Source organism: Benincasa hispida, chromosome 4 (genome assembly GCF_027475165.1).
Source record: "Benincasa hispida cultivar pf3 chromosome 4, pf3_genome.v1.1, whole genome shotgun sequence".
Classification (NCBI taxonomy): domain Eukaryota; kingdom Viridiplantae; phylum Streptophyta; class Magnoliopsida; order Cucurbitales; family Cucurbitaceae; genus Benincasa; species Benincasa hispida.
The window spans coordinates 22,862,031-22,882,096 of NC_143481.1; the positions used below are offsets into that span (position 1 = coordinate 22,862,031).

Here is a 20,066-nt window from a genome sequence, read left to right on the forward strand (position 1 = left end):
GGTAAACTTAAAATCTTTTGTTCTATCTCTTTTGATGTCTATTTCTAGAATTCTCTTAAACTCTTTCATATAAAAATTTCCTTTCAATTGACATTTCAGTTTTATCCCTACTAGCTATTAGCATATCATCAACATGAAAAAGTAGGAAGACAAGTGACTTATTCTTTTCATGCTTATGATAAACACAGTGGTCTAACTTCTATTAAACTTCCAAGAAGTAATAACGACATCAAATTTCAAATACCATGCCTAAGAGATTGCTTTAAACCATACAAGGATTTCTTCGGTACACATACCTTATCTACCTCCTTACTATCCACAATACCAAATTGGTTGTTGCATATATATATATAGTTTCAACAAGGTCTCCATGCAAAAAAATTGTCATAACATCAAGTTGCTCTAAAGACAATAAAACTCTGATTGAAGTATGTTTTACCATGAGGAAGAAAATTTCTTCACAACCAGCTCCTTGAATTTGAGTGTATCCCTTAGCTACTAGTCTTGCCTTAAATTTAATGGATTCATTAGAACTAACACAGTGTTTTTGAAGGGAACCGGTGAAGGCTCCCAGCGAAAAGGATCGGGCCCAATTTTAATTTTTATAAAATGGAAGTTTACAGAACAAGAAAATATTATGCATTATAATAAAATTCTACAACATGCATTTTAAGAAGAAAATTGGAGAAGAAGAACGACTTATCCTTGAAGCCAAACGGTCTTCACCAATTCCCTCAATCTGGATCAGAACCCTTCGTTCTAGATTTCGATCTCCAAAATACGACAACCCAAATGGTCCCCACCATAAGAGAACCTCCTGTATTCTCCTTAAGGAATGAGAATATGTAGGAGTGGTGGGCTTTGCACTATTGGGAAGAGGAAGGAGAAGTTTTTTTTAGAGAGGGAGCAAGAAAAAACAAAATTTTCTTTTTGTGTTCTTGGGAGTTCTTTTTCTCAGAGAAAGCCAGAGAGAAAAACTCTGCAATGCAAGAGAAAAACCAACGTCACGTAACCTCTCTACACCACACGATAGAAAAAATAGAAAATAAGGAGGGAGTTATGTAACTCAATTAATTTATTTCAAAATTAAATTAAATTTAATATATAAATATATATAAATATTTACTAACTTTTCATATGTATATATAACTATATATGTTATATTAAATATAACATATAACCTATAATTTTTATATTGTATCAAATATAATATAACCTATAGTTTGTATTTCTCTCAATTAATCATGGCTTTTAGTATAAATTACACTAAATTATGTGAATCTCATCAATATAATTAGTATTTGAATTACATTCAAATATTTAATTCCTCTCAAATAAACTTTATAGTATAATGTATCAAATATATTATATCAATTATATCGCATATAATTAAATTAATTAATTATATCATATATGATTAATTCCCTCCATTAACTTGAACAATTAAAACTAATCCAAAATTAATTCTCAATAATCCCTATTGAGCTACAGAGAAAACCTCATGAACCTGTAGATTTAAGCTCCAACGGTACTTGGATAATTAATTAAACTCTTTAATTAAGTTACCCAACATCCATTAACTAACGACCACTCCACTAAAGACCGACAGGTGCACACTTCGCACTATAGATATATTTTTGTGTTCATTGGATATAACCAGTCAACAGTGTGATAACCCTTCACAAATTGCTTGTAAGTATAATTGGGCCAAACTTACCATTTTGCCCCTCTAGTTATATTTAACTTCTTAAGTACTACTGATCTCTCTAATGAACAATAAGTCATAGTCCAACTATGACCAAATCTCTCTCGAGTAGCACAAAGTCTCACAAGATTCCAAATTCAAAATATTCTCTTAAAACTTACCAAAACGATAAATAGCTAAATACAAAAAGAATATATTTGGCTATTAGCACACACTCAACTAATAATATACAACTTTGTTAAAATACATAAGACTAAGGTCCCTTTGGTGCTTTCATTATTCTTTTCCTTTTTGTTATAATCTATATACCTTAATTGAAGGGGTAATTTTTCTCAATGAGATAGACAAAGGTAAAAAAGTTAACAAGAAAGAGAGTAAGAAAGGAGAAAAAATAGATAAAACTGAGAAGTTTTAAATCTTAGATTGATCCAGAGGAAATGAAAAGGGGAGGTAATATGGTGTTGATAAATGGTTTTTTTTTTTTAAAAAAGATAATGGTATTAATATAATTTTTTGAAAATTTATAGGTATTTTTGAATGAGGCATTCACGATTTTTGTTTATATATTAACAAAGGTATTTTTGAACTTTTTTGAAACTTTGAAAGGTTAAGAATATTTTTTTAACAAAATTTTAATGGTTTCCCTCCAAAATTCTGTAAAAGTATTTTTGAATTATGTTTAAAAGTTTAAAGATATTTTTAAAATTTGTGAAAATTTAAAAGACATTTTTGAGTTTAAAGACATTTTTTATAATTTAATGTTCAGAACGCTTCGAGTTCAAGAATCCAAGATCAAAATCTAATTTTTGTTTTGTTTTGTTATTGTTTTTTTAAAGAAAGAATCCAATGGGTAAGAAAATTATTCCTTTCCTCTCGTAAATTCCGGGAATCCAGCAAAAAAGAAAAATGAAATTTCATTCGAATAATTATCTTTTATTTATTTTTTTTCTGTCATTAATTTAAATTAAATTTCTCCTAAATTGATGTTAAAAAGTCATCCCTATTTTGTTACAGTTTCACATCTTCAAACACTGCTTTAGAAGAAGCTCAATAAAGAAGAAGAACCAAATTCCTTTCACAAACAGAGTTAAAGGAGAAATCAAATCACCAACTTCGAAATTTTCGCTCTATGTATTTTCCATGTTAGCAAGCCTAAAAGCTTCTGCCGAAGACGAAGTGCAAATGCTGAGATCGAGCTCTGGAGATTAGGATTTTTCCTGCCGGAAGTGGAGGAGATTGACGGCGGAGATGGTGGTTAGGAAAGTCGGCAAATACGAGGTCGGGAGGACGATTGGGGAAGGTACTTTTGCAAAGGTAAAGTTCGCTCAGAACACTGAGACTGGCGAGAGTGTTGCTATGAAAATCCTCGATCGGAGCACCATAATCAAGCACAAGATGGTCGACCAGGTCTGTGTCTTCACTTGAATCTTTGTTCTAAGAAATGGAAGTATATTCATTCTTAATCAGAGAAAATTAGAGTGAAATAGAGAGATTTCATCTCTGTAATTTGCTTTATATGACCACATCTTTGTTGCACCACAAAATGTTTTCGTAACTGCAGCTTTCAATTGAAGCCAAGATAATGAAATTAACTTTGCGTAAAGCAGAAATGTTTCTAGCCATCAAAACTGTGTTGGCTGTGATTACATGCTTCAATGATGTCGATTGTTGAATTAGATGGTATATTGTATCATAGTGAATGTATATGGTTTCGATTGAGCCAAAAGATTCTGGCGAGCTTCATTTGTAATCATCCTTGGGCTTCTCTAACGACAGTCAATTGAAGAATGAAAACCTTGTTTATTTCTCACCTACTCGCTTTCATTCACTATGTTGAAGAAGAGGAAAAGTAACTTTTGATGTCTTGAACTTCGAATGAAGGGAAATGATATATATCCTCTTTATACTGTTTGATTAAAGCTGCAAATATTATCGGATGAGGAATCTTACTTTTTTGATACAAACTGTAGCTTCTGTACTTTTTCTCTTGAATATTGCAAATAATTGGTAGGTGAAGAAGCAGTTGTAAGAGCAAATTCATACACGGATTCTATCTTTGTAAAATAAAGTAAATGGCAGATCGTTTGATGGATACTTGATTGAGCTAAACATGTTTACATCATAAGCTTCTAAATGTTTGCGTTTAAATTGGTCTCATCCTACCATTGTTCTTCATACTTCACTTTTGCATGCTCGATCCTCAGTCTTTTACTGATTAATTTTTTTAGTTCTTGTAATCTAATTGGAATGCAATCTGAAGCTTTTTCAATATTTGATCCTGTAAAGTGTTGAGCATTTCGTCCAACAACTGTTACTGATATTCTGCAGATAAAGAAGGAGATTTCTATCATGAAGCTTGTGAGGCACCCTTATGTTGTTCGTCTTCATGAGGCATGGCTTAATTTCTAAAGTATTTATTATCATTTATGATTTTAGCCTTTTTCAAGAGCTTTGGCTTGTACATCCTTTTTCTTGTTTAACACTGGATACGGTATCTATTTTGGTTTCTAGGTTCTTGCAAGCCGTACTAAGATTTATATAATCTTGGAGTACATTACTGGTGGTGAATTGTTTGACAAAATAGTGAGTAATTAAAAAAAAAAAAAAAAAGAGCATTCTTTAAGAAAGATGAACCATTTCAAAATTTGAGACTATTGACTATTTTGTATCCCTATAGTTTATAATGTAATCCATACCCTGCAGGTTCATCATGGCCGGCTTAGTGAAGCTGAATCTAGGAAGTACTTCCAACAGCTAATTGATGGCGTAGATTATTGCCATAGCAAGGGAGTATACCACAGAGATTTGAAGGTAATGACTACTTTTATTCGCTGAGATCATGGGGAAAATATTCTAACGGAGATTTGGAAAAGAAAAAAAAAGAATCTGATCATTTTTTATCTTTCTTTCTCTGAGCAGCCTGAGAATCTCCTACTCGACTCCCTAGGTAATTTAAGGATCTCAGACTTTGGTCTGAGTGCATTGCCTGAACAAGTAAGACATATTTTAATGATTTTTATTTACTTGTAGATCTACACTTGCCCGAACAAGTAGACATAGACTTCTTGTGCAATTTTAAGAGACAACAACAAATAGCTTATTGTATTTGCTGACAGGGAGTTAGCCTACTCCGCACAACATGTGGGACTCCAAACTATGTAGCACCAGAGGTATTTATTTGGTATCTAAAAGCCTGTTAAACCAAAAATTTTATAAATTGATAGTGACAGTTTTAAGCTTGCCTTTTGATTCGATTCTCAATCACTTCATCTCTTGTTTAGGTGCTCAATCACAAGGGTTATGATGGTGCTATGGCAGACGTTTGGTCCTGTGGGGTAATCCTTTATGTGTTAATGGCAGGATATCTTCCATTTGATGAGCTTGATCTCACCACGTTATATAGTAAGGCATGAACATTTTGTCATGTTATCTTAAATCTACTTCACCTTTTTATGTTGCATTTCCATTCAAACGCTGAAATGCCATCAACTCAACTTCTTTCTTGGGTGCAAAATGTGATCAATGCGACAACATGATGAGTGATTTTTTTTTTTTTGGGTTGAAACAAGAAAAATTTTCCACTGTGTAAGCACAAGCAGAGAAAGCAGTTAAACTATAAAACAATCTATTTGTCACATCTCTTTTGGTTGAATTTAAATCAGGATGTGAGGGCCTTTTATAGGTTCTTTATTTTTAAGCTTTTGATTATAATCTTCTTAGGTTAACTTAAACTGGAATATCATTTCAACATGCACTTGAACGATTGCCTAATGTTGTCATTTGTCTTCCAGATTGAGAGAGCTGAGTTTTCATGTCCATCTTGGTTCCCGGTGGGGGCAAAAGCCTTGATCCACAAAATATTTGATCCCAATCCTTCAACTGTAAGTATGGATTTCCTGACATGATGTGCTCTCTAAGCCGTTAAACATTCTCTATGCCTTCAACTTACTGTCTAAGTATGAGGTGAAAAAAAAAGAAAAGAAAAGAAAAAGAAACAGTTCATGGTATTTGCTGTGTATAAAAGTAACAATCTACAGTCAAAGCATGCATTTCCTTTCCCAATAGATCAAATTACCTGAAACCTCAATGGATTTTGTTACATTCCAGTTGAAGGAATAGATGTAGTAGACGTTAGGATTATTTAGTTCAGTTAACGGGCTTGCAAATTTTAGCACTGCTAAGTTATAATGTCCTTTAAGTTTCATACACATTATTACTCAAGGAAGCCAATGTAGTAGTAACTCATGATACCCTATTTTCTTTAATATCTTATGAACTGATCGCAGGCTTATTACAGTAGGCACCAAATTTTTTCATTATTCTCAACTTTATACATACCACAGAGTAATTGTTGCTATCAGTCTCTTTATTCTTCGGTATTAGTACTTTCAGATGCAAAGATTAAAATATCGATGTTGATATTGATATCAAATTTTTAATTACGGATTATATTGGTAAAATATTGATATCAACAGATATTTCTGTAAATAAAAAGTTTATAAAACTTATATAAATTAATACTAAATTATAGAGCTTGTCATTAGTATTTATATTTATTTTAAGACTAATAGATGATATCTTTTTATGTTTTATGAGTATTTTATAAAAGATATAGGAGATATTGATTAATTCCTAGGATCAATGTGGAACCCTCTCATTTATGGATATATTGACGGATACTTTAATCCTTACTGATAAGTTGCTTTCTTTTCTTCTTTGTAGCGTATTACAATTGAACAGATCAGAGAGGATGAGTGGTTCAAGAAAAATTATGTTTCTGTCAAACTGTTCGAAGATGAAGATGTAAATCTGGATGATGTAAATGCTGTCTTTGATGATCCTGAGGTTGGTAAGGATTTGAGTACTATATTGGCATATATGTGAACTTGGGTTTATTGAAATCTGGGTATCAGTAAATTTGAAGATTAGTTACGGATTCTATTCTTATTTTGCTCTCCTTCGTTGCCAACCTTTCACCTAACTATAACTTTTGTTCCTATCCATTAATTACTTTCAAACAAATCCCTAATAGAAATGGTGAATTTACTATTCTAGGTTAAATGTTTCCAGCCAGCCTGGTCTCTACCAGCATAGTTTCCCCACTATTGAGACATAAAAGCTCACATTTTTATGTGCTAGCTCACATTGTTTTCTGCTTGTGTCTTTCAATGATCTTTTTCCTTTTCTTTTGGTCAATATTTTTTGCCTACGCTAAGGTGGTTAAACTTCATAAATTTTAGTCTTTAGAGGCAATTTTTATGTAGATACTAAAAGTTATAAGTGTGGTTGAAGGTGGTGACGTCGAAGTGTGATTTGAGATCCATTTATAAAATTGTTGTTATTATTAGCTACTTTTTTTTAACTCAAATTTGTCCATAGGAACAAAGGACCGAAGAACAACGTGGTAACGAGGATATGAGCCCTCTGGCCCTTAATGCATTTGATTTAATAATTCTATCTCAAGGCTTAAACCTGGGAACGATGTTTGACCGCGGCCAGGTATGGTTGTGTGTTTTATTAACTTTCCCTATTTTAATCTAAAACATGTAGCAAAAATAGAGCCAATTTGCCTCGAAAAATAAAAAACCTCACTTGAAGCTACTGCAAATTTTTTACTTTGGCGTATAATTGTGTTCCAACTCAACATTAAGCGTATATGGTCATTTTCTCGGACTGACAATATTAGCCCTGATCATTTCAAAATATATTTGTTTAAGATATCTTAGTATGCCTGGAGAATTGATGTTTGAATTTCTTCTGATCATGATAGGATTCTATGAAGTATGCCACACGCTTTGTCTGCCAAAAGCCTGCAAAGGTTTTATTGTCAACAATGGAAGTTGTAGCTCAATCAATGGGTTACAAGACACACATTCGCAATTACAAGGTAGAACATTTGGTTAATTCTCATCTTAATTCTTGCGATTCAACTTCATGCCCCTCCACATTTGGCTATCTATCTAATCCTTATACAAGGGATTAGACATGGAATTAGCCAGGCCCCTCCTGTACTCCATAAATCTTATGTTTGTCTCTAACTTTGCAATTCTAAGTCTATTAAGCTCCTGACATGTTCAAAGATTTTAAAAATTAGTTGATCTGTGAAATATAAATTTGAATTTTATGTCTAATAGAACTCTAAAGACCTTTACTTTCAATCAGATTCGTAATTTTAAAAAATATTGAATAGGTCAAGGACATATTAAACACAAAAGTGAAAGTTTAAAAACCTATAAGATACATTTTAAAGTTGAATGATGTATTAGACTTACACAAAATTGAAATTTTGAGGACTTATTAGACATTCTTAAAGTTCAGAGCTAAACTTATAATTTAGCCTACTCTTAATCAAATTTCTGGTGAATGTCAGATGAGAGTAGAAGGCCCATCGGCAAGCAAAACTTCGTATTTCTCAGTCATTATGGAAGTAAGTTTCACCATTTTTCTGCACGAAAAGTTCTACCATCTCTGTATTCTGTTCAAGGACTTTGATCCGAATCATTTTTCTCGTAGATTTTTGAAGTTGCTCCCTCGTTCTTTATGGTGGACATCCAGAAAGCAGCAGGGGAAACCAGCGAGTACCTCAAGGTAGGTCAGGGTAGAATTTCCATGTTGTCTTTTGTCATCGAATATTGATCGATATCTGCCGCTTAAAGAGTATACAACATTTCTCCTCATTCCCATCCACAATTATCCCATTATACTTCATAAATATTGAAACAATGCCATTATGTGTCGCAGTTCTACAAGAGCTTTTATAGCAAACTTGAAGATATCATCTGGAAACCTTCAATTGACACCAGCAAATCAAGGATCACCAAGAACAAGAGTAAAAAACGTTGATTTTGTATGCATCAAAGCCTGAGAAATTTCACAGCATCATCTAACCAGAGGAAGAAGACCAAAGCAGTATGATGTTGACATATGTTTACAGTTCTTTAATTAATTATACCTTGTCTCCACTTTTGGCCAATAGTGAGAAGATAAGAATTCCTAGGATATTTGTATAAAGAATATTTGTATATACTATCATCAAGTTTTTATTAAAATCTCTTTGCAAATTTGCAGACTGATGCCTCGCCATTCTTCCGCTAAATAGAGAAGAAACAATGGCGTTGACATTAAATTGTCGTGGTATTCCTCTGAAGCTCAATATCAGCGGGTTATTCTTCTGATCTTACTGAAATTAACTTCATATGATATTTTGACAATTGAATTTTACTAGGTTTTGTAAAAAATTTAGCATCTCACCAACTACATTAAAGATCTCCGAAACCTCCACAAGAACAGTATCCGTTCAAAAACTTATGAAGCTGCTTACTATCTCGGATGATGATTTCCCTTCCTTTTAATAAAGAAATGAATCTGATAAAATTGTGGCAATCTCTACACATGGTGATGCTCTTTACAACCCGAATCGTGGTGGCAGTTGGCAGGTTTAACAAACCAAAAGTAACGGCTAATTTTTCACTATGATGAATGGTAGAGGAGAATACCTTTTCCTCATCTTCCTCCTCTTCGATTACCTCCATATGTTCAACAGGCTCATAACCGAGAGTTTTTACCTCATTGAGTATAGTTTCCAACAGATTGTACATCTCCGCACTTTGACAATGTGATTTGTCATTGGGTTTGAATGAATATACTTTTTCTTTGATGCTAATCCAGCTCCAATCTTTCAACTTCCCAACCTTCTCTTCTTTCATTAATTTCCTTACTTTGGAAACATCCTTCCATCTCCCAGCAGAGAGATACATGTTTAGCAGGGAGACATAGGTCTTGGTGTCTTTCGGTTTGAGTTTAAGTAACTGCTCAGCAGCGTAAAACCCCAATTCGGAGTTCCCATGACTACGACATCCAGCAATTAACATGGACCATATAATTTCATTAGGCTCAAAATTCATCTTCTTGACCACATCAAAAGCTTCTTCAACCCGACCCAACCTCAGATACATGTCAATCAGGCATGCAAAATGGTCCATTACAGGCTTGATGTTGTATTGCTTCTGCATTACTTCAAAGTAATAAAGTGCTTCATCAACCAAACCAGCATGGCTACAAGCTGATAGAACACCTACAAAGGTGACCTGGTTCGGTCTAATTCCTGCCAATCTCATGTCTTCAAAGAGCTGAAGTGCTTGTTGAGACAGACTGTGTCGTGCAAATCCCGTAATCATCGAAGTCCATGATATCAAAGTTCTTGAAGGCATCTCCAAGAAAGCTTTACTCGCCCGATCAGTACTTCCACATTTGTTATACATACTCACCAATGCAGTTCCCACCACAACATCTGCCAATACACCACTTTTGATTATCTGAGCATGAATCTGCTCCCCTTGTTCCAAGGCTACTAGATTACTACAAACACTTAAAACGCTCGAGAATGTGAATAGATCCGGTTTCATGCCCGAGCGATATAATTTCTGGAACATAGTAAGCGCTGTAAATCCACTCTTGTGAGCTGCAAGATCATCTGCAGCAAGATCCATCATTTTCGCATGGCCTGCAATCATTGCATTCCATGTAATCAAATTGAGAGTCTCCATACTCTCAAACAATTTTTGAGCCTCAATAAGCCATCCACATTTCAGGTATAAGTACATTACAGAATTTTTTATAGGTATGCTTGAACCATAACCAAGCTTAATGCTCAGTGAATGAATCTGTGCTCCTAAACCCAATGTCAACATTACACAACAAGCGCTCAAGACACTTGTTAAAGTGTACTCGTTTGGTTCCACATCATCCGAGAGCATCTCGAAGAAAAAACTTAAACTCCGAGCTGCTTGACCATTATCACAACAGGAAGATACAACTGAAGTCCATGAAATCACATTCTTTTTCTTAATTTTCTTGAAGGCTCTAATTGCAAATTCCAAGCTCCCAGACTTAGAGTAAAAGTTGGAAAGAGAGTTGCCAATACTAGTGTCGAAATCTATATGATATTTGATGATATATGCATGAACCTGCTTCCCGAATTCGATAGAATGCAAGGAACAACAAGCATTCAACACGATTCCGAGCGTATAGTTTGTAGGATAAGCTCCAGCTTCCAACATTTCTATGAACACTTGAAAAGCAACCAAAGGCTGTGAATTCTGAACATAACCAGTCACTAGAGTTGTCCATGCAATGACATTTCTTCTAGGCAAATTATCAAACACTTTGCGAGCAATTTCCATGACTCCGCATTTCGCATAAACGTTAACAAGAAAAGTCATTACAAATAAGTCTTCATGAGTTCCAGTTTTTACGACATGCCCATGGATAATTTCCGCTTCTGCAGCTAAATTCCCATCTATACATTCTTGCAATAATGGAATATAGTAAGAAGTTTCAATTCTCGTACCATCTTTTAACAGCGACAGAGCTTCCCGAAGATCTACAAACTTCGACTCCGCATCAACATTCAATTGGATTAGTGAATGATTTTTCTGATACGGCAAACTCTGCAGGATATCATAGAAAATCAACAAAGATCAAGAAAACGGAAGCGGGATGAATTCACACTGTACGAACAAATTAAGCTCAGTGTTTCACAGTTCGAGTGAACTGATCTAGCTCTCAAACCAAAAGAAGAAGAAGTTCGTAAGTTTAATTCCAGGGTTCTAAGAGGAGAAGAGGATGATTTTGAGGTTCATCGCACAGAGAATTTTGGAATCACTGAAGATTACAAGGCAAAAAAAAGAGTGTACCTTATCGTTGAGGGGAAAGCTGGTGTAATGTCGCTTTCTTGAGTCAGGTTCGAGCTTGAGAGAAGCAGTGAGAGTAACAGAAGGGAAGGAAGCCATGGAAGGAAGAAGGGAAAAGGAATTTAGAGATTACTTAATAATGGTGGGATTTTGAGAGGGGAAGAGATTGGGATTTTATCCCTTCCTCCATCAAATCTAATCCTATCCCTCACACAACAATTGTGGTGGGAACGACGTCTTTCTTACTTTTCTTTACGGTAAGTTGGAACCATATTTTACCTTAATTCCACGTCACGAGAAATTATTCGATGAAGTCGCTCCAATGAATTACTTTGTTTTTGTAACCTTTTAGGCTTTAGTGTATGTGACAAATTATAAAATCATTTAATTTTTTTAAACATCGGATCATTTTAAATTTGTATCCGTGGTTACTCGATGTCACACAAATTTGGGAACCTTCTAGTGGGTTTTTATTTTTTCCCAGGATATAACTATTGATTTTACATTCGCTATTTTTTTTTTTTTATTAAAATTAAAATGTGGAAAGTTTATCATTTTATTTCATACTGATTGTCATTATGGGTTTGGAATATGTAGAAGTTCTAACAAGTAGAAACCAATATTAATTAGGAAGAAAATAATATTATGAATTTGAATACAAAACCTCTTAGATTAATTGTACTAATACCATGTTAATTCATCGATTACTCATATAAGAGTTTGATTTTTTTTTTTTTAATTTTTTTTTTGAGTACTACAAGAGTTTTAACTTAGTACACTGGTTCATACTAAAAGTGGTTTTTTCCCCCTTTTCTGAAGAAATATTCATGTGGGTTCTTTAGGTAATTTAGATTTACATATGTGAGGATGAGTATTAGATGATATAATATTAAATTTACATTTACCCGTCATCTTAGCTTTTGGGTCAATGGGTGATTTAACAATATCAATTTGATCTCTAAATTATAAAATATTATTTAATTTTGTTCAATTCAAATATTATGTTTTAGTCTTTCAACTTTATATGAAAGAATTATTCCCTGCCTTCATTGATTTTACAGATAAATTATATTGAAAGAATTATTCCCTGCCTTCATTGATTTTACAGATAAATTATATAAGAACCTATCCTAAGCAGATTCATCGTTCACCTAATTAACAAGATTAAGTGCAAAGTTGTTAATTAGATGTTAGAGTGATTAAAACACAACATTCGAAATTAAGAGAATAAAATAGAATAAGCATAAATTGAAATTCAAATATTTAGTTACAATCGTTTCAATGAAGAAAGCATCACTCCTAATTAAAGCAAAAATGGATTGAGAAAGAGGTATTATTTCGTACTAGTGAAGTGGAAACATTATGTTTACATTAAGATATGACATTATGATTCAAAGTTAATAACCTATAAATCAAATTTAGCAAAGAACATGAGAATATAATGTCGAGATTTATAATTAAAAGTCCAAAAAATCTGCTCACAATGGGCATTTATTTAGAAGAAACGCTTAAATTTCTGCGGATGGTTGCCATTATTTTCAAAGGACATTTGGTAGAGGGTCTGACTCAGCAACTTTGACAAAAAGTTTGTCTGCAGAAGCAAAATTATGCATGCTGAATAATAATTAGGAAAAAATTCTAGTCCTATAACCATGGTATATACTCCCCACACACAATTCTTAATTAATTCTTTCATGACAACAAACAATAAAGGATGCTTGAAAATTTTTCCTTTCTAAATATTATTAATAATTAGTTAAGTAGTTTGTTAGGTAAGTTTTAGTTATAATATACAATAAGTAGGGAAGAGGAAAGGGAGAATATATTGGTGGGTAGACTAGAGCTTGAGAGCTATCTCAAGAGATTGGGAGGATCTAAGTACCTTGCAAACTTGGTTTATCTTATAATTTTGTTATTGTTTACATTTCAATATATCCAGATTTTATCAAATTAATATTGCTAAATTGACGTTGGAATGGAATCCTTAAACTTCACACTGAGATTGTATATAAAAGATTTAGGGTGAATTTGACATAAATTTTGAGAAGAAAAAGAAAACAGTTTTCTTTTAGTGAGAGCACTTTTTCTTAGAACATAAAGTTTTTTAATATCCCTTCTTTTAGACATGTTAGAGTGTAATTTTGAAATAGTTAAAATCATTTTCGTTATTTTTAAAATCATTCTAAAAGCATGTTTTCAATTATTCAAAATCAACTTAATTGTATCAAAGTCATGTTAACAGATGTAAAATAAAACATAAATTGATTTTGAATGATTAAAGACGTATTTTATAGTCATTTTAACCATTTCAAAATTGAATCTCAAACCTATCCTAAGTACTTTTCAAAAACCACTTTTACTGTCTTTTTAGACCTCTCCAAATTATTTCATTACCTGACTAAACATGATGAAACTTTTCGAAATTATTTTTCACATACTAAATGAACTTTTCACCTCCTAAAAATCATCAAACTCACACCTAATATACCGTTACTATCATTTGTAAAAGTGAAAGCATATATAATATATACACCATATGCATGTGTGTGGCTATGCCTATGTGCACATTATTTACGGTATTCATTCAACAAGTAATGGATGTTAAAGAGAGGTTCTAACCCGATTCAGCTGCCAAACTATTCCAGCAACTTTAGAATCCGTTCTTCAGTCTCTGTATCTCATTGTCTCTTTCTCGAAACCTATTGTCGGAAATTGCTTGGCATACTCCTCGACCTGTTGTCGGAGGTTTGAAATTTCAGATTGGATATCTTTATTTGATTGCATGGTTGCTACGAAATCCTTCAACTTAGTACCTGTGTTTACAATACTTTAAATCAGAGACGAGTATATCAAAGGATTCTTAAAGACAGTAATCCAGTAAAGGAAGGAGAGAGAGGGAGAGAGAGAGAGAGAGAGAGAGAGAGAGAGAGAGATCAGTATATTTTAGTGCAGATAAATTTTATGTTTTGGAGAACCTTCACTGCCAGCCTTAATCTGCAAGGCTAACTTCACAGTTTCATCAAAGAATTCAGCAACTTTCACAAAATCTGCTTCGAGGAAACCTCTCGAAGTCAGAGCAGGGGTCCCTATATACAATGTAAGTCCAGAAACAAATTTAGATACTGGACCAGTAATTGGAGACCCAAAGACAGAATGGTAGAAGGTCATACCCATACGGATGCCACCAGGAACCATGGCAGACACGTCTCCTGGAACTGTGTTCTTATTTGCCGCAATATGAACTGATTCCAAAACCTTCTCCACTCTTGAGCCATCAATACCCTGCCAAATACCCCGACATAAAAAAAAAAAAAAAAAAAAAAAAGTGAAAAACGAATAGAATAATAAGAAAAAGATTTCGCTCCAATGCTGTAAGTCATTCGTAAGTTTGAAAATAACTGAAAATAACTCGGGATGATTTTTAATGTTATTTAAACTGTCTTTATATTTGTAACCTTAGCACCCAGCACTACATAAACATAAACACCTGAAGAAAGGAGAAACACAAACACCTGGATGAGAAGTCTAATAGTAATGGTGGATGGGATGTCACCTTTTACCTTATTTTTCAAATTCACAAGGACCAAATGGTTGTCCGTTCCACCAGATACAAGTTCATAGCCCTTCTCAATCAAACTCTGCATAAACAGTTGATTTGACACTATAAACTACACTGATTATGCAAGGAAGAAAGTTAAGGAATTAATTATACCAAACAGTGAGAAAAACATGCAACTAAAGAGTATTATATTGGTGTTTGCCAAAGAAGTCAGAAATTTTCCTCTGCATACCTGAGCAAATTTTGAACAATTACTGAGAACCTGCTCTTGATAGGCCTTGTATTCCGGAGTTGTGGCCTATTGCATTACAGTAAAGAAGAAAAATAATATGTATGAAAACCAGGCGAACCTCCAAATAGCTAAATCTAGTAATCTGAATTTAAATTTCATCACAATGATCCAAACTTGTTTTCGTTACTGAGAGAGACTGTATATGACAAAAACAAAGATAACATAACAAAAAAAAAAAAAAAAAACTCATAGATAGAAATAATGTTTATAAACTTAGTTTTCAAAAAATAAAAGGTCAAATGGTTATCAAACGGAGCCTAAATAAACAACCTGCTTTAATGCAACTGCCAAACCAGCTATGGTATGGTTGTGTGGGCCACCTTGAAGACCAGGAAAGACGGCCTGATTAATTTTGTCTTCATAGTCATAGAGCACCTGTAGATTGTAACAAAATATTAGACAACTAAGAACTTGCCCCTTGAAACTTATATTTACTTTTAGGTGTCGAGGGAGCCTTTCCTCACAAGTTACAAGTGTTTCTTACAATTTTAAGATCTCACTTACTCTTGTCAAAAAAAAGATCTCACTTACTTCCTGTCCTTTTTTGTTGATCTCTTTAACACCCTTCCGGAAGAAAATCATTGCCCCCCGTGGTCCACGTAAGGATTTATGTGTGGTTGTTGTCACAATATCAGCATATTCGAAAGGAGATGGAATAACGCCTGCTGCAACTAAACCACTAATGTGTGCCATGTCAGCCAACATGACTGCCTTCTGTTTGTCACAAACCTGTCAGAATAATCATAACCAAATTGAATGTTACACAATGTTAGAAGTGAACCCTGAAGGGAGCTATTCCATAATCTATAGCCAAGCAAAGGAAGAAACCTTGCGAATTCGTGCATAGTCATAGAGACGGGCATAGGCACTTGCACCAGCAACAATCAGTTTTGGCCGAAACAATGATGCACTTCTCTCCAACTGTTAGAATTTCCTCCATATAAGTTTGTTTATTTGGAATTGCAGTTTCAAGAAAAATCAATAGGATATCATTGTACAGTTCAAACACAAGCATTTTTAAACCTGGTCATAGTCAATGTAACCGGTGCTCTCATCCAACCTGTATGGCATTGTCTCGAAGAATATTGAAACAGCAGAAATCTTCTTGGTATCAGTCTGCAAACATTTAAAGAAATATACAGAGGCAAATACCAAATCAAACAACAATCATCATAAAAAGTTCACATTATCAAAGCACCAAATGCAGCCATGTGAAAACCAAGTACTAAATTTGAAAATTAAACACCTGATAACCATGCGAAAGGTGTCCACCATGTGGTAAATCAAGAGCCATAATCCTCTCATGAGGTTTTAACAATGCAGTATATGCCTGAAAGTTAGCCGGTGATCCAGAAAGAGACTGCACATTAACTACAAAAAATAGCATGCTGAATTTAAAACAAAGATGGTAGGTACCTTTCACATAGACCAGACTGAATGGTCTTAGAGTTAGTTAAATAAAAGGAACATGCCAACCTAAGCCACAAGATTTCAATGGTTCACACTATAGAAAACATCACCAATATGCTTTCCTCCCAAGTTGGGTCCAAAAAAATCAATTTTCTGATTAATATGTGGAACAGTCATCCTCTAGGTCTTTTATGCTTTGACATTATATATACCAGTAAAAGGCAAGGCGCCATGTTGAGGAAAGCTTGTTGATAAGATAATAAATACATTTACTGAATCAGAAAATTCTGAATATGTTTGCAAATGTACAGCTGAATTCACAAGAAACTCAGGAAAAGACACAGTAAACCACTACATGTATAAATAGACAGAGTCTGAAACAAATTTTTTCGCTTGAAATTAATTCAATATCAACCACTAAGTAAATTGAGCATAGCTTAGTGAATAAAGGCACCTTATTACCTTCCTTGAGGTTAGGTTCAGTCCCTCACCCCCTCTCGACTGAAAAACAGATGATTATAACACAATAGTTCTCATACCTCCCCATTTTGCTGGGTCCAAACGGAAAGCTTCTAATGCACGTTTCTGGCATAAGGATTCGGCAATGTCAATGTACCTAAATCCATTTGGCATTTGTACATTAGGAATCCAGTATGAAAACAGAAAGAAAACAGAGAAAAACGGGGAAATAAAAACAATAAGAATTACGTGCAGAAAAGATCAGTGCCCTCGCGGCAAGCTATTGATTTCAATAACTTAATCCATGAACCTTATCAGAAAACTAGTCGTTGCATGGGGAATATTAAGAAAGAAATTCATCTTCGATACTGATTTTCGAAATTCCTATAATTTATGCAAGATAATAATAACAATAATAGTTCTCTGGAGTTGAGATGGATTCACATACTCATTTCCTCCATAGTATCTGGCTCCTGGATATCCTTCACTATATTTGTTGGTCATAACTGAACCAACTGCTTCCATCACTGATGATGAAGTGAAATTCTCAGAAGGTATAAGTTCAAGACCCTTCACATTACAAAAACGGAATGCACAGGATTTTGATGTTAATCTCGAAGCTCAATTCAATTAGATGGATATCAACAACATGAACGATATTTCAAGGCTTCAAAAATGAAGCAAATAGATCAACGTAAAATTTTCAGAAGTCCAAATACCTTCCATTGGCGAGCTTTCTCAAGCTCAATGATATCTGCAATTTCCGGATCAATGACCTCGAGAGGGGCGTTCAGCTGTTTAATCCACTGAAATCAAAATTTCCTCCAAACATCAACATCGATACAAGAAAGTTGACACATCAAACGGATCTCGTACACCTCATGATCCATATACATTCTTTTGTCCTCGTTCACGTTATAAGTACCAGAAGCAATTTTGGCATCAGATAAATGTAAAATTAAAAATAAAAAATATTCATGTAAATGAAACGCTCACAGTAGCTCGTGCCTTTTCCCTTTGCTCCGCAGCTGCACCGGACAGAGAAGACTGCGGCCATAGGAAAATAATTCAAATACGAAAAGAAAAAAGAAAAAAACAAGAAAATCCGGAATCAGAGATGCAATGAAGAATGCGATATGAATTAACAATGACGGTGAGAATTCAGGGCAGAAAAAAGAACCATGTGATGGAGGAAGCGGGCATTGACGAGAGGAAGAATGGGCTTCCTAACGCCGAAGGCGATTCTTCGGAGAGCCATGGCCATTGATTACCTACGGTGATCGGTTTCTCCGATATGGAAATGCGTGAAGATTCAGCGTCCTTTTGATTTGGTGCTCTTCCGTTGTCAGCAGTGCGCAGTGGGGTTAGTAGGTTGGTCACGGAGGCCCAAACGCTTTCTTCGGTGGCTTCCATTTTCTCCTATTTTGTTCTTTTATTATTTCCTTTTTGCACCTCTCTTTATTTTTTGTTTTTTTTTTTTTTAATTTAAATTTGTAAAAAAAAAATAAAGAATAAAGAATAAGGAAATTATTTACCAAAAATAGTAAAAATTTAATTTTCTTTGACAGGAATTTAAAAGTCTATAAGTATCTAGTGATAAAAAATAATAGACGCTGCTTGTGTTTATTATTGTTTTATTGTTATTTTTTAATAGTTTGATATTTTTTTTATCCATGAAAAATTTATTTAAAGTACGAAAAATTTCTTTTTTAGTTTCACATTTTTTCTTGGAATTTTTAAAATACATCTTTTTGATAGACGAATTAAATTTAGATCTATATTTTTATTAATAAACTAGATCTTTTTTTAATTAAATTTAAAATTTTTAAAAATAAAATTTGGTGAGAGAATTGAGTATCTCATCCTGAGATTAATAATACAAGATTTATACTCAATAAACTAGGTTGATTTTGACACTTAAATTTTTTTATTGCAATATTTATCTTATATATAGAGAAATAAATATACTGTCCATTCGTTTGTTAAGCAATATATAGAGTAGAAAAATACTTCCAAATTGACCGTCCATATTTAATGTGGTGAACTATATATTTTTAGTTTATAAGATAAATTTGTAACTTTGGTAAAGACCTCTTCATCAGTTTGTCTTTAATAAGTGGCACAAAAAAAAAAAAAATATGGCACGAAAATTAAGATAACTTTGTTCGATAACAAAAATGACATGAGCGATGAGAGCTTATACTATACATTTCATATGAAATCTCGTATTATATTCCAATTTGATTTAAGACCTATTTTTTTTCCCCTATAACATCTTGTTTGAATTTTCTCGAAGAAAAAAAAAATTGTTTAGATCACATGTACCATTTCATAAATATTAATGTTTATGTCCAAATTTAAATATATAGAATAATTGATATTCGGTAGTTAAATGTCTTGTATTAATAATTTTTTATATGAAAATTAAAATTAAATAATGAAATATTAAATATTAAAATGTAGTGATATTTTTTTTAACTTTTTTAATTAATTTAAAATTATATTTTAAACATAATACGCCATGTTTTGCAACTTTTGTTGATGGAATTTTTAATTTATTTATCAAAGGTAAGAGCATAAATTGATAAAATTATACATTAAATTTATTTAATATATTACAATATTAATTAATTAATGAACCAATCAATTAAAATTAAAATCAATAATTTTTTGTAGTAGAGTGGAAAATTCGGATCACGAACCTTTCAATTGTTAAAATATATTTTATATTAGTTTAGCTAAACTAACTTTGCATATATATTTTTATGTTAAATAATAATAAAAATAATATTGATGCTTACCTAATTTAATTTGATTATTAAAACAATTACATAAGTATAAATTAATTTAAATAGTAATAATAAACAAACTAAATTGTTACTAAATAGTTGAAATAAATCCCATCTAAAAGAAAAAAAATAGTTGAAATAATGTAGAAAATTAATTATG

At 33.0% G+C, this 20,066-nt stretch overlaps 3 protein-coding genes across 5 annotated transcripts; 1 reads left to right on the plus strand and 2 right to left on the minus strand.

Moving 5' to 3' along the window:
* The first annotated feature begins 2,490 nt into the window (after positions 1–2,490).
* On the plus strand, positions 2,491–8,891 carry LOC120075861 (CBL-interacting serine/threonine-protein kinase 8). 3 transcript variants are annotated; one of them, XM_090312635.1, is made up of 15 exons: positions 2,491–2,555; positions 2,720–3,112; positions 4,034–4,096; positions 4,217–4,288; positions 4,409–4,516; positions 4,625–4,699; positions 4,822–4,875; positions 4,987–5,112; positions 5,497–5,586; positions 6,428–6,550; positions 7,085–7,204; positions 7,476–7,592; positions 8,076–8,132; positions 8,219–8,293; positions 8,447–8,766. In XM_090312635.1, exons 2-15 carry the CDS (start codon positions 2,954–2,956, stop codon positions 8,546–8,548), a joined length of 1,341 nt encoding a protein of 446 aa, XP_090168761.1. In that variant the 5' UTR covers positions 2,491–2,555; positions 2,720–2,953; the 3' UTR covers positions 8,549–8,766. The 3 variants fall into 3 exon arrangements, 2 of the variants coding, with proteins under 2 accessions (XP_090168761.1, XP_038885498.1); XR_005481444.2 differs by lacking the exon at positions 2,491–2,555 and adding an exon at positions 8,774–8,891 and having other exon boundaries at positions 2,691–3,112; positions 8,447–8,614; XM_039029570.2 differs by lacking the exon at positions 2,491–2,555 and having other exon boundaries at positions 2,567–3,112.
* LOC120075859 (putative pentatricopeptide repeat-containing protein At5g52630) lies at positions 7,908–11,641 on the minus strand. The gene is made up of 2 exons (XM_039029568.2): positions 11,401–11,641; positions 7,908–11,154 (listed from the first exon to the last, which is right to left on the minus strand). The coding sequence occupies exons 1-2, from the start codon at positions 11,494–11,496 to the stop codon at positions 8,965–8,967; spliced, it is 2,286 nt and encodes a 761-aa protein (XP_038885496.1). The 5' UTR covers positions 11,497–11,641; the 3' UTR covers positions 7,908–8,964.
* A 1,075-nt stretch (positions 11,642–12,716) lies between these two features.
* Positions 12,717–18,524, minus strand: LOC120075860 (serine hydroxymethyltransferase 2, mitochondrial). The gene is made up of 16 exons (XM_039029569.2): positions 18,298–18,524; positions 18,114–18,164; positions 17,837–17,923; positions 17,566–17,687; positions 17,198–17,274; positions 16,495–16,619; positions 16,272–16,364; positions 16,077–16,169; positions 15,780–15,977; positions 15,519–15,623; positions 15,189–15,254; positions 14,958–15,035; positions 14,568–14,679; positions 14,373–14,483; positions 14,017–14,210; positions 12,717–12,988 (listed from the first exon to the last, which is right to left on the minus strand). Exons 1-15 carry the CDS (start codon positions 18,379–18,381, stop codon positions 14,062–14,064), a joined length of 1,551 nt encoding a protein of 516 aa, XP_038885497.1. The 5' UTR covers positions 18,382–18,524; the 3' UTR covers positions 12,717–12,988; positions 14,017–14,061.
* Positions 18,525–20,066: the final 1,542 nt, after the last annotated feature.